The following is a 14,075-nucleotide window of genomic DNA, read 5'->3' as shown; positions in this document are numbered from 1 at the left end:
AGCACTGATTTTATGCCAAGAGTATAACGTTTTTAAGGGAAAGACAAGCTGTTCCTAATATTTTCCAAAGGGTTGACAAAACAGAGTGAAATGCAAAGATTCTTTCAATTTCTTTCTTAGATAACTTTTTGAATGGGATACACTGGCAGGGATGAAATTTTGGTGGTCTTATAACCACAAAATATAATCTGGATGGATAAAGTCTATGAGTTTCAGTGACTAACACAACAATATGATGTTTACAGTTTTTCTCAAGGACTCACTAAAGGTAGAGAAACACCAACTGGAATTTCATTTTGTTCTTGTCCATGTTGTTGGCCATTTTCTAGTCTGGCAGCCATCACTAGTTCTAGAGCTGGATTTCACTACCTTCCTTCCCCAGAGAGGAGAAACAAGTAACCCCATAACACATCACAGCATGCTACTCTGCTGTTATCATTCTCTGTAAACATTATAATTTACTTCTAGGAAAGAGGTGGATGCATAATGGTATTTTGTTCAGGAGAGATACATGAGACTTTCACCTTAGGTTGGGAGTGGGATAGTGTGAGTAATGGTTGCTGTACTAAAACAAACCATAAATTTTCTCTTAGGTAATATTTGATTAATATTAAAAGTCAAAATTTCTTTTAAATCTGAGAAATCTGATCAAGGATATAACAGTGTTCCTTCCTGTGGGTTCATTTAATCCATAATTTGGCTGATGGACTTCTCTCTGCCTCCCCCTATTGATCTGAGTAGTTACTGCCTTAATTCTCAGATTTATTCATGAGCTCTCTGAGATTAATTCAGCACATTTCGGTTTCGGAAGAGGTATCTTTTATGGTGCTTTCTGTACAGATCATGTTGGCATTTTTCTTCTATGCCCAGGAAATCGAATTTCAGTTTAGCAATCGAAGATACAGTTTCTCATGTAAATTTAAAAAGATGATTATCTCTGCAGTGAGAATAATGAGACCTTTCCATCTTTTTCATTTCAAATGTTACACAAAGCCTGAATCGACTTTACCCTTGTTTTGATACAGAGGTCTTCCTACTCCCATTAACCCTACCAACACTTGCAGTCTGCATCTGTTTGGCTTGTCAGATTAAACTCAGCCACACAGCAGCAAGGATCAGCACAAAATCCTACCTACCCTTGGAGCATTGGTACACAGTTTAGAGACTCAGGATTCCACTTCGCTCACTTGAGACCACCTGACATTCCTTGATGCTGACACATTTGTTCTCAGAATATCTGGAAGTGCTTGATTTTATAATAGCTCACTGCTTTATTTAACCTGTAGCGTAAGGTGAATTAAAGATTACCTGACAAGTGAGATTCAGTAGGATTCGGTACGGAGAGCCTCTATCTGGTACCCAATTAAACTAAGATCTTTGTAGTCCTCCTTTTTTGCTCCGCTCATGGGAAAACCAATGTTTTAGCTAGGCAAGAAATGGCAGATACTAAAGGTTTTATGGCGTATTTAATGTGGAAGCTAGGCCAAATACAAAAAGGCTTAGGAAGTGGTAATTACAAAGAAACCAATAAATTGCTGATCAATTGTAATTATGGGAAATAGTTAATGAATACATAAATAAAACAGGATCATGTATCTTCCAATTACAGTTATTTAGGTATGCAAATAAGCTGTAATAGATCTGTTTTGCCTTCTCCTATGTCATTGTAGACAATATATTCAATATACTTGGGCATTATGGAGTAAATCCTTCATATTTGTATTACAAAAGACACTCTGCTTCTAATTTGTATGTCAAATGGGTGATTTTAATATTGTCCTTGACTAGACAAGTGGCTCATTTTTATTTTCTTGCAGTTGCCAATGATATTTTGCTACTTGTTAAATTAAACATTGAGAGCACTTTTCTTTATTGAGCTATATATACTCTATTTCATTTAATATTTTCATTTGTTGGGTTTTCAGTCTAGCTCTTTGACTAGATCTTAATAGAAGATGTAAAACTAGAAAAATTACAGTCAGTGCCTACTTTTGTAAATAAAGAATTCCCTAGTCCAAATATGGGTTTGACATAAAAATCATAAACATTTATAAAGATAATTTGCAACTGTACTAACTAGAATTGCTACCTCTGCTTTCTTTTCATAGCATTCAACTGTGTCTTTCTTAATCTTTTCAAAATAGGACTCTGCCAGCTGCTAGCTGTAGTACACTCATTTCAACTTAGAAGATAACCTGTTACTGGCTTGGAAATCACTGTTTTTTGTGTTTTTGATTTTTAAAAAAATATTCACAAGGGACAAAGATGAGACTTGATCAGAAGGGCTCTTATGAAAGAATGTCTACTATGACCAAAAACTGTAGGCCTCAGATGAACTGTGGGCAGTAGGGTAGTCTGAACACATCAAACTCTAGAACTTTTTAAAAATTGCTATTTTAACAATTTTAGGTGTACAATAAGTGGCACTAAGTACATTCACAATGGTGTAAACTGTTACCAGTAGTTATTTCCAAATTTTTTTATCATCCCAAATAGAAACTCTGTATCAAGAAAAACTCTCCTTCTCCCCTCTGTCAGCCCTTAGTAACACTAATTTACTTTCTGTTTCCATGAATTTGCCTATTCTAGATAGTTCATTTAAGTGGAATCACAGAATATTTGTCTTTTGCATTTGCCTTATTTCAACGTAGCAAGATGTTTTCAAGGTTCATCCATGTTGTAGCATGTATCAGAACTTCGTTCCTTTTTAAGGCTGAATAATATTACACTATACGTATACACCACATTTTGTCTATTCATTCATCTGTTGATAGACGCTTGGGTTGTTTCTACCTTTTGGCTATTCTAAAGAGTGGTAATATAATCACCGGCATACAAGTATGTATCTGTTGGATGCTTGTTTTCAATTTTTTTGGGTATTTACATAAGAGTGGAATTGCTGGTCATAGTGTAATACTAAGATTATAGTTTGAAAGAATTGCCAAACTGTTAAACAGAAGTTGCATCATTCTGCATTCCTGCCAGGCTTGTTTCTCCATATCCTTGCCAACAGTTGGGTGTGAATTGGTATCTCACTGTGGTTTTGATTTGCATTTCGTTAAAGACTAATGATGTCAAGTATGTTTTCATGTGTTTATTGGCCATTTGCATATCTTCTTCACCCCTAGAGCCAAAGGGACTGGAGGCTGGAAAAAGAAAGTAGTTAGAGAAGGCTTCCTGGAGAGAAGTGTTAACCTTCAATAGAGGGATACAGCAAACCTGAGAATTTTTGAGGAAGAATACAGGGGGATAAACATCCTTGACTCTTCCCTTCTTATAACTTGTCAGAACTCCCCATTAGCTCAACAGCTGGAAGCCAGAGAACATGGAAGCCAGTCTCCTACAACAGACAGCAGGGTGAATAAGGGTGGAGAGTGGAATTAGAATGAAAGGTGGAACAAATGGAAGCTATCCAGCACAACCATGGATACATAGAATTCCAGTAAAGAGACTTTAAATTGAGATGCTTCCAACTTACTTGGTGGTGGGAAGGAAGCATTAGTAAAGCCATACAGATCTGTACAGCAGGTTAAAAGATGATGGAACAGCATACGCAAATAAATACTTGAAGTTATTTTTAGCCCCGTGGGGAGAAAAGTTATTAAGATCCATCTCTATACAAATACTTAATCATATCTCAAAAATACTTTCCTGATGTTGGACTGAAGCACTAATACTGAGCATAGAATTTGTTCAGCCATTGTTGTCTATAAGCATTAATGACCACAGAGTTTGAAGATGAAGGAAGTATTCATGATAGTATCTGGTCTCTGATAAACAAGACATTGGCTAATTTATTCATAATGTGATGGCTCTTCATTTACCTATTCATAATGTGATGGCTGTACTATTACATATTTTTAAATGTTTATTTATGTATTTTGAGAGAGGGTTACACATGCCAGCACAGAGAGAGGGAGAAAGAGAATCCCAAGCAGTCTCCATGATGTCAGACAGCTGTGCTGACAGCTCAGAGCCTGGAGCCTGCTTTGGATTCTGCCTCCCTCTCTCTCTGCCCCACCCCCACTTGCGATCTGTCTCTCTCTGTCTCTCAAAAATGAATAAACATTGAAAAAAATTTAGAAACAAACAAGCAAACAAACAAACAAACAAACAAAGATCCAATGGCAGCATTCAGACTCAAAAGCCTTAAGAACTCACTGGGTTAAGGGCATGGCCTATAGAGTAACATGGACTCATGTTTCAATCCTGGCTCTGAGACAGGCAAATTAAAACCGAGTCTAAGTTTTTCTCATATGTAAAATGTGTAGAATAATGTCTCCCTCACAGAATTGTTGTGAAGAATGAAATAACGTATAAACAGTATTTACTACTTACAAAGACCAATAATTAGGATTATTATCATTGTAAAGATTTCTTCTTATGGCTATCACTTAGAACCCAGAAATATGTGCTTTTCAATAGTATTTCTGTGGCTTGAATGTACTGATAGTCATTGTAATTGAAAATTGATATTTTTCATTGGAGTGATGGGGCAATGTAGATTAATGTAGCAGCAGTAGTATTATGGTAGTAATAATAATATTTATTATAATTATATGATATTATATATAATATAATTATATGATATTATATATAATATAATTATATGATATTAGATCTAATATTATATTATAATTATAATTATAATAATTATTATCATTTAACAACTTACATAAAAATAATTTAGATACCATGACTTTAGTTCTAAAATGTTCTCATTTACTTAAAACTGCACATTTGTCATTTAGTATACTGACTTTCTCTGAAATAGATGTATTTAAATTGTTCCCTGTTAGATGTCAGATATAATAATATAAAAGAGGAAGTGAGTGATATATGACATAATTAATATCCACTTAGATCCTTCTTTAATATGGTCAGTTAAGCTTCATCATCAAGGATGACCTTCATTTAGTGTTAAAAACCAATGTTACGGTTAGCCCTGTAACTTCTGAGACAAGGATGCTTAAAATGGCTTATGACCAAAAGTTTCAAAGTTCTCATCTGACTACCCTTCTAGATTACTCAGTATATAGAGACACTAAAGAATGTACATATTAGAGGGGAATATTTTATCTCCACTGCTCATTTATTTGAGAAGGAAATTTTTCTAAGTATATTCCTAACTTTGCTTTTGTCCCTCTATTCACTCTGTCCAGGGTAGTGATTTATTTGATTGGCAAATTTGGGAAGGCTCTCTCTTGCCCTTCTTCCTTTTGGGAATAAGTTACCTGCAAGGATCAAACTACCTCTGCCACTTTTCCAGGAGCAGATCCTTCCCTCCCTTTAGAAAGAGGGCCTGTCCTGGCTCGATGTTGCCCCCATCTAGATATGTTCACCAATTCTGGGGGGCTTGTGAGCAAGCCCATTTGTTCTCATATAAACTATATTCTCTAACTTGTGTTTCATAAAAAATAACGGTGATATTTTTGACCTCCATATGCTACTCTTTGTTTTATTTTCAATCTGCTTAGAACATAGTCAGGGGAGAGGGAGACATTTTATTTTTTCATATACTCCTCGTATCTAAAAGTGGATATCCTTCTGGAATTCTCTATCATCAAAAAAGCTTTGAGCCTATAGTAAATAAAATCCTCAAATCCAAAAAATTCTATTATGATCAGTTTTCAGAGCCTCCAATCAAGCCCCAGTGTGCTCCTCCAATGGAAGGAATTGAAGCTATTTTCTATGCAATTTCAGAAAGAAGTTCAAAAACAAAACAACAACAAAAAAACACCTTAGGCTATCATTTGTATCTTTCTAAGTTTACTATTGATCTTAATGTTGCACAATGAGGGAAAAGCATTAATTCTTTTACCGGGAAGAGGTAGACAAACTCTTCTACAGACAGATATGCAAAGCTCGTTTGCTTTACGACCAACTCCTGAAGAAACATACTTTTAGACAAACTATTATAAGACACAGTTGGATACCACAGCATTATGTTCATATGACATTTCTGAGTTCACTTACCTCTGCTGTGTGCTTTGCCACCTGCCCCACGATGACAATGACCTTCCCTTTGAAGCTCTGGAGCACAGAAGTGAAAGGGCCCTGGGTAAGCTCTCCATCTGCAGTGAACGCAGCACTGAATGGAATGTTGATGCTGCCTGAAATATGACCCCGAATAAAACTGAGAAGGAAAGTTAAGGAAAACATTTATTTGTGTGTAGACTTGAGTGTGGGAGGGAAACTCACAGAGGTAATTGATCCACAGGAGATAGGACGTTAAAGTTCAATGCAAATGGAGACCAGACTTAAAAATTCCAAGCGGACAAAACTTGTTTAGTCATACAAGGAAAGTTTAGCTTATTTTGCAAGACAAGTGAGGCTAACTTAACCTAGGAAGAAGGGCTTATGCCTCTAAAAATCATAAGCAAAATTTAAATTTTTCCCCCAATTGTTATGTGACCCCAACCAATTCCCTCTCATTTAAGAAAATTCTAATATTGTAACCAAACTGAAAACTAAGCAGTCACTACCTCCACATTGTATAAGCTGCTTTGTAACAATATGCCCTGAGCCTCACTCTATGTTTTGTTTGAGTGCTCCTGATTTATAGTCTGTCTTTTTGGTATGTGCACAATAAACTTTTGCTAATTGCTCTTTCAGGGATTCATTGGTTTTACTTCTGTTTTTTTCTTTCTTCTCACCTGAACTTCTGACAGTTCTAAACATCTTGAACGCTCAAGATGTTGAATGTGTATTTTATCTAAATGAAGGTACTGCTAAGAAAAACAAACAAAAACGCTAAATGTGAAAATAGAACGGAAAAGAGAAAGGAAAAACATGAGTCAAAAATTTAAAGCAGGCTTTCCTGATTGAATGAAGTATTGTAAAAGTCATCAGGATGTAGCAAATCAGTGGCAATCACATGGGTTGCATAATATTGACGGCTTTCAGTTTATTACTACTACTATGATTATTTTATAGCTCTGAAAATAAACTGGATATTCTAAGATCTAACTTGATACTGCAAAGCCTATCTACTTTGGGCAAGTGATAGCTAAATGGGATTCTGTTTAGAATTGTTAGGTCATTAGCACTGCTTGGAAACACTTCTGTTGTCGGCTATTTCTCAAGTAAACTTCACTGACATTTCCATTCTTTCCAATTTTATGTTCTCTAAAGGCATAATGTGTTATTATATTTGTACTTTAGAAGGGTTCTTCTGGTTTCATTGTGTTTTACTTTTAATTTGGCAACTAAAAGCATATGTTAGTTTAAAATATTTAGTAATATCATATGATCTTAAAGAAAAAGATATATGCCTCTAACTAAGGCATAGTATATTTCAAGAAGTGGTAGATGATGAAGTCAGAGAGGCAAATTAAATAATAATTATGAACTTAGTCCTCTGACCATTCTCAAAGTATTTAAATTTCTGTTAGAAATGTGAGATTCCTTTTTTGTTATTATTTGTTACCTGTCAATACTGCCTGCTCCTGTCACTAAATGCCATGAGTTTAACATATTGTGCTTCTTGGACTCTCTAGATTTGTTCTAAAAATTTTATAGGGGCGCCTAGGTGGCTCAGTTGATTACGCGTCTGACTTTGGCTCAGGTAATGCTCTTGCGGTTCATGGTTTCCAGCCCCTTATTGGGTTCTCTGCTGTCAGCATATAGCCAGCTTTGGATCCTCTGTCTCCCTCTCTCTGCCACCCCCCCCCCCCCCAAATAAATAAACATTAAGAAAATTAAAAAATTTACAAATAAAAGCCCATATATCTTTAAAAAAAGATAAAAAGAAAATATATGTTCCCAAAAGTAATTTAAAAGTACAATTAAAAAGATGATTCCTGGGGTGTCTGGTTGGCTCAGTCAATAGAGCATGCAATGCTTGACCTTGGGTCATGAGTTTGAGCCCCACCTTAGGAGCAGAGATTACTTAAAAGTAAAATGTTCTGAAAAAAAAGTATGATTCTTCATATAGAGTCTATAGAGGAAGACACTCCCAAATAACTCTCCAAATAAACATAAAATAACTGTCAAAACTGCTCTGAAAGAGACATATATGATACTCTGATAGAATATATCAACTTGGGGAAGATAGGGAAGGTTTTCATGGAGAAAGCAAATGACACTGAGTTAGAATTGAAGAATTAACAAAAGTTAATTAGCCAAGGGGATGGAATGGAGGTGGGACAGGGTGGTGGAAGGGACACATGTTTCACGCAGAAATGTTAGGCTGATAGAGGGTAGGCACATGGCCAATAAGGAGAAAGAAAGGAAGGCCAGTGCCAGCAGAATTTAGAGATCGACGCGTAGCACGAGGTAAGGTGAGCTTGGAAGCAGATGCAGAGGCCAGGCTGAGCAGGCCCTTGTAGGTCATGTTGATAATGCTAGTCTTTATCCTAGAGCATTGAAAATCAGTATTTTAAACAGAGAAGTAACAAATCACATTTGTACTTTGGCAATGAAGTGGAGAAAGGCTAGAAGACTGAATGTGAAGACTGGTTTATAAGAAGTCCAGGCAATGTCTTCCCTCCCTTAACAATCACTGAAGATGACCATGGAGGGATGTTTATGTGCTCACAGAGGCATTTCCCCTACACTTCCACTTTAGAGATGTCTTAAAAAATGGAATGGTCACAAAGTTTTAAAAGGTTATGCTACAAGCAACTAATATTCCACCCCCCCCCAACTCAACTAGTGATCACTGTAGAAGGGGAAAATTATAATTATTTACTGACATGACAGTGTCTAAAGTGCTCCAGTTTGTAGGTTCATCTTTAGACTCCACTTCTTCCTTTCTCTCTCATTCAATATTGAGAGGAGAAATTGAGGCTCCTACTCTCAAGAGTGATGGTAAAGACTGATCATGTGTCTTACATTCAAAATTTTTTAGTTAGTTGCTGCTTCATCATTTTTTTCTTTAAAGAAAACATTTGGCATTAATAATGAAGGAAAGAATTATAAAAAAGTTTTGAAAAATAAAAAGAGAGGGAAAGTAAACATTAGTACCCCAGTGTACACTGTTTAGTTCGAGTCTTGTAGGATGGACAAAGAATGTATAATCATGGGCGGATCACCCTGGATTTCATCGGCACTAGGTTCTCAAACATTTATAATTACTCAATATTCTCAACTGAAGTTTTTATGAACAGCCACGGCTTTGTTCTCAGCATATAATTACTCTCATAGTACTTTTATCTTCACTTAGGACATACCTTAGCATGGAATTTTCTGATGCCACAAACCAAGAACCTAACAACTCAAATATTCTCAGCAAATGATTCTACATCTGCCATTCTGAGTCAGTTGCCAGAGAGAGTTTCTGTGTTTATCAAACAGCCCTTATCAACTGTGAACATTTTTTTTTTTCTTTCTGGTGTTTATAAAGTAGCAAAACCAATATAAGCCGATCCTAGTCAAGCACTGTAGTAGACATATTTGGGGGGCTTGCTCGCCTCTCACTTTCTTGTTTGAAAGAGCCTCAACTACTGCTCCTAAGAAAGGGTGAGCCTAGATTGCCATGGTTGTATCAGATGATCCTTCCATAATCATGACTGACAGTACAGAAGGGAAGGGGAGGGTGAAGGTAGATATCTGATGCAGGCTGAGCCAATCAGATCCTCTCCCTTGAAAGTCAGAAATAAAAGATAAAAGACAATGGTTAGACTGTGTTAAGCTTTAGAATGCAAGTTACATTTGAGGGTCTTCTATAAAAATCTGTCAGTCACATATTAGAAAATTAGTGATTCTAAAAATAAAGTTTATTTTACAGGATAAAATCTATAAATATTTGGCTTGAAAAAGTACTCATCTGTACTCAAATAGCCAATATCTAAAATCTGTATCTAAAATCATACAGAAACACTTAGATGATTTTGTGAATTTAGTATCACCACCAATTTATTCCGTGCTTTTGAAGATTTCAGTCCAGGGGTACCTGGGTGGTTCAGTCGGTTGAGTATCTGACTTCGGCTCAGGTCATGATCTCAGGGTTCGTGGGTTCAAGCCCTGCAATGGACTCTGTGCTGACAGCCCAGACCCTGGAACCTGCTTCAGAATCTGTGTCTCCCTCTCTCTCTGCCCCTCCCCCCCAAAAAAATAAACATTAAAAAAAAAAAAAAAAGATTTCAGCCCAAGTTGCCTTTTAGTCACTAGAAGTAAGTCATAAACTTGTCATTATCCTAGTGTTTTCTGTTGGTTGTGCTTTATAGTTTGATTTTTTAAAAAATCCATATTAAATGTTAAAATGCTTTAAAATATGATGGCAGCAGAGACTTTCTGGAAAGAAGAAAATTATAATCCAAAATGCAAAGCTATTCCAAATCTTTTCCAGGCTATCTCAACATTTTGAAAGATAAGGCACAACAGAAATAAAACTTTAAACCACACTTCCCCTATTCTTAGTTTAGTTCAATCAAAAAGTCCTGGAAAACATTTAAAAGCACTCATCCAAGAACACTCTTGTCATAAAACTTCTAGTGCAAATAAGATTAGGTAAGCGTGAGTGCTCTTAGGGTGGTCCACGCTCTAAATATCTATCCTTAACTACATGGTAAATAGCAGAGAAGAGTAAGGTTGGCCTAGTTACATATTAAGACATTTACTGTGAACATTACCTTTTGTTTACGTAAGTTGAACAATGAAGTCAATTTTGATTCAAGGATATAGCTTCCTTGGTAATTAAGATTCTCTGTCTCCATTACAAATTCTCATGTGAAACAGACATCATATGATGAAGCAGAACTCCTTTATGCAATTTCCAAACATGTGAGAGTCTGCCAGGTTATATTGTAAAGGTAGATAGTTGACTTCTCTTACTTTCCAAGTCCTCCATAATCACAATAAAACATTAGGTTTATCTGAAAACTGAGCAAAGAGCAGATTTCTGTATATTTTGTGTTAGCTAGACAGAACAAGTAGAGTGAGATAGAGACAGTTTCTGACATATAGTAACCCTAATTCTCAAAGTTGACTCCTATTTGTCCTGGGCAAGATATGGCAAGGAGAACAAAATGATAGAGAATACACATCTGAGATACATACTTTCTCCATGCTCTAAGAACTTCAGTCATATTTCATTGTATTGCAGAGGGAGAGAAGTGTGTATGTGTCCTTAATACTAAAGCAGTATTAGAGACGAGCATGCAACAATACATATTTTGGGATTATGACTGTCACTTCATTGCTTTCCTCATATTCTAGACAAAAATCTAGATTCTCTGCATTCGTCTTTTGTACTTAAAAAAGCCACTGCTTGTCAGCAAAACACAGATATGGGGTAATAATACTCGTACTTGAAGACATTCTACACTGAGTACATTGCCCAACAGCTACATACTATGCTACTGTAGAAACTAAGAACTTAAAAAGTGTCAGCTTCAAAGTACCCACTTTAGAATCTAGCAAGGTAATAGAAGCCAAAGTATTTATGTGGTGATTACCTCCAATCATATATACATCTTTATAGTGTAACAATGTCCATCACAAATTTTCAGATTGGTTTTGGCAACAGTGGCAATGGCACTCATAAACAGTAACTTTTTAACCTATCAGTGTTCATAAAACATTTTTACTGCTAGGATTTTTGACGACATACTTGAAGGAATTAAAAGATAAGAGACACGATTAAAGACATCAGCAGTAATTACAATAAAACCTCTGCTATGGAACAATAGAAGCTATAAAAACAGTTATTATAGCAGTCACCTAGTCAGCTATTTAAATCAAGTTGTTTGCTACACTGATTGCACTCTGTGATATATTCTAAGTAAGCATCATTTTTCTTTGGCAACTGGTGACCTTACCCTGTCTTGTAATAAGCTGTTCCTCTCCCCCAAAACATATCATTCAGCCCAACATTCCATCTGGCAGACATTACCAAAAAGCATTCAAATGTGTGCTTAAAACAAAAATAAATTTTCACATTAAACAAAATCTGGTAGTTCAATTTACAAACAGATCAGAACAAATACTTTAAAACGTCTGTGACAAAAGAGCTGGATTATTAGAACAGTATTAATAGATAAGGACGACATGCATTATCTTCTAGGTTTCTAAGATATGGAGACCTTCCTGTATTTATAAGTCAGTCTACATAACAGTATTGCAAGTAGATGCACATACTTTAATCAAGCAGTTTGAAAAACTAACACTTCTAAGAATAATGTAGGTACATTAGATAGGTAAATGCTCATAGTCTAGAAAGATTGTTCACTTCACAAAAGCATTTAAAAATTACTTTAAAATATCTAACAGCTCAAAATTTAACACAGAAACAATCTTGTATTTTTCTAAACCCTAAAAGGGCACAGAATTTTTGTTGGGTACCACAGTTAATGACTTCATACCTCTATATACAAAGAACACTAGCATTTCACCAGACCACTTATGAAGGTATGCACACCTTTATGTTGGCCTGTTCGGTTGCTATGTTAACTAATCATAATCAGTGTTACAGAGTCCAAAGTAAAGGCTACACCTTTAGTATTATCAATCGCCAAAAGAGAACATGGAATTAAGCCCACAGTTTCCTTACATATAATGTAAATAAATAGCATTAATCAATACAAAATTGTATCTTTAGAGATTGCCATTTCTCCTTGCTAAATCTATTGCTTCCTTGGAATGGCATCAGCATCCACCAAATCAGTTTAAACCTCATCAGTGGCAACATCTAACATTCTATGTAGCACTAATTAATAAATCCCATCCTCCTATCTCTATTCCCATGATCACTTGCCTATTTCAGACACTTATTCCCTTGAGCACAGACCATGACAGTAGTTTTTTGTTTTCTTTAACTCTTCTCTTTTCTCTTGGAAATTGATTCTATTTACAATGTTGTTAGACTAAAATTTCTCCTGTTGAGAAACCTTTCATGGATGCCTATAGAACCAAGACCGAATTTTTCAGTTCAGCTTTCATGAATAAGACCTAACGACTTCAATTCCAACGAAACCAAATCATATATTGTTTCCAGTATGTCCTGACTAGCTTCTGTACTTTTCTCTGCCTAAATACCTTTTCTCAATATTTTTGAGTGTCCAAATATTATTCATCCTTCAAGCATTTCCTCCATGAAAGCTTCCCTTCCCATAGTATCTGTACATCTCTCACAACAGCAATTTGATCTTGTATAAAACATACTAATGTACTTGACTTCCACCAATACTTTATTTACTTATTTATAGGCTTAAGCAATAGACATTTATTTTCTCATAGTTCCTGAAACCAGAAGTTCAAGATCAAGGTTGGCAGGGTTGGTTCCTTCCTAGGTTTGCAAGGGGCACTCTGCTCCAGGCCTCTCCCTTAGCTTCCGGTCATTTGCTGGAAGTCTTTGGGGCTCCTTGGTTTGTATGTGCATCACCCAGATCTCTACCCTCATCTTCACATGACCTTCTCCATATGTGTGTGTCTGTGTCTAAATTCCACCCCCCCTTTTAAATTTATTTTTTAAAATTCACATTAGTTAACATACAATGTAGTACTGGTTTCAGGAGCACACCAATACTTAAAACACTTTATAGGATCTGTATTTATTTCGTCTGTCTATGGAATTCTTACAATGCTTTAATATAATGCTTAGAATACATCGTATATATTTGCTGAGTAAATGAGTTTCAGAATTGTGTCAAACCTAGAATAACTTGTATCAGCATCAAATGTGTTAAATACCTCCTGGCCTTCTTAGCTAGTGGCACCACCACCTATCAATACTTGCAAGTACCATGATGCAGAATTCTCTTTGTTAACACACAGTAAGAGAGAAGGGAAAAAACATAGCAACAAAAGGCATTTCTCTGGATTTTCCCCAGCATAGGTATTGACCCAAATGGTTCACAAAAATTGATTTATTTTATGGATAATCTAGAGAGCTCACCCTTTGTGATTGCAAATATGGAGAGATGTTTATGCACATTAAATCTCTGGGTGATTCCATCCTTCTGGTCTTGCCTGCACCATTACCTCCACTCTCACCCTTCTTCCACACTGCTTTAATCTCTCCAAAATACAATTGTGAGCATGCCACTTACTGGATTAAAATCTTTAATACTTTCTCACAGTCTCTGGGATAAAACCCAAATTTCTTGGCATCATATGCAACATTCTCCATGAAG

General features: G+C 35.9%; 1 protein-coding gene across 6 annotated transcripts in view; it reads right to left on the bottom strand.

The window, feature by feature from the left end:
- The window catches only part of TBCK (TBC1 domain containing kinase), a 225,044-nt gene that overhangs the window by 16,421 nt on the left and 194,548 nt on the right, over window positions 1-14,075 (bottom strand). For all 6 annotated transcript variants that reach the window (XM_007080937.3, XM_007080936.3, XM_042984075.1 and 3 more), the window contains one exon: window positions 5,977-6,136. In XM_007080937.3, coding sequence (XP_007080999.1) covers window positions 5,977-6,136 — 160 coding nt within the window. The remainder of the gene's footprint in view (window positions 1-5,976; window positions 6,137-14,075) is intronic.

Source organism: Panthera tigris, chromosome B1 (assembly GCF_018350195.1).
Source record: "Panthera tigris isolate Pti1 chromosome B1, P.tigris_Pti1_mat1.1, whole genome shotgun sequence".
NCBI lineage: Eukaryota > Metazoa > Chordata > Mammalia > Carnivora > Felidae > Panthera > Panthera tigris.
Note: the sequence above shows the minus strand (reverse complement) of the source record. Positions and strands in the feature narration are given on the sequence as shown.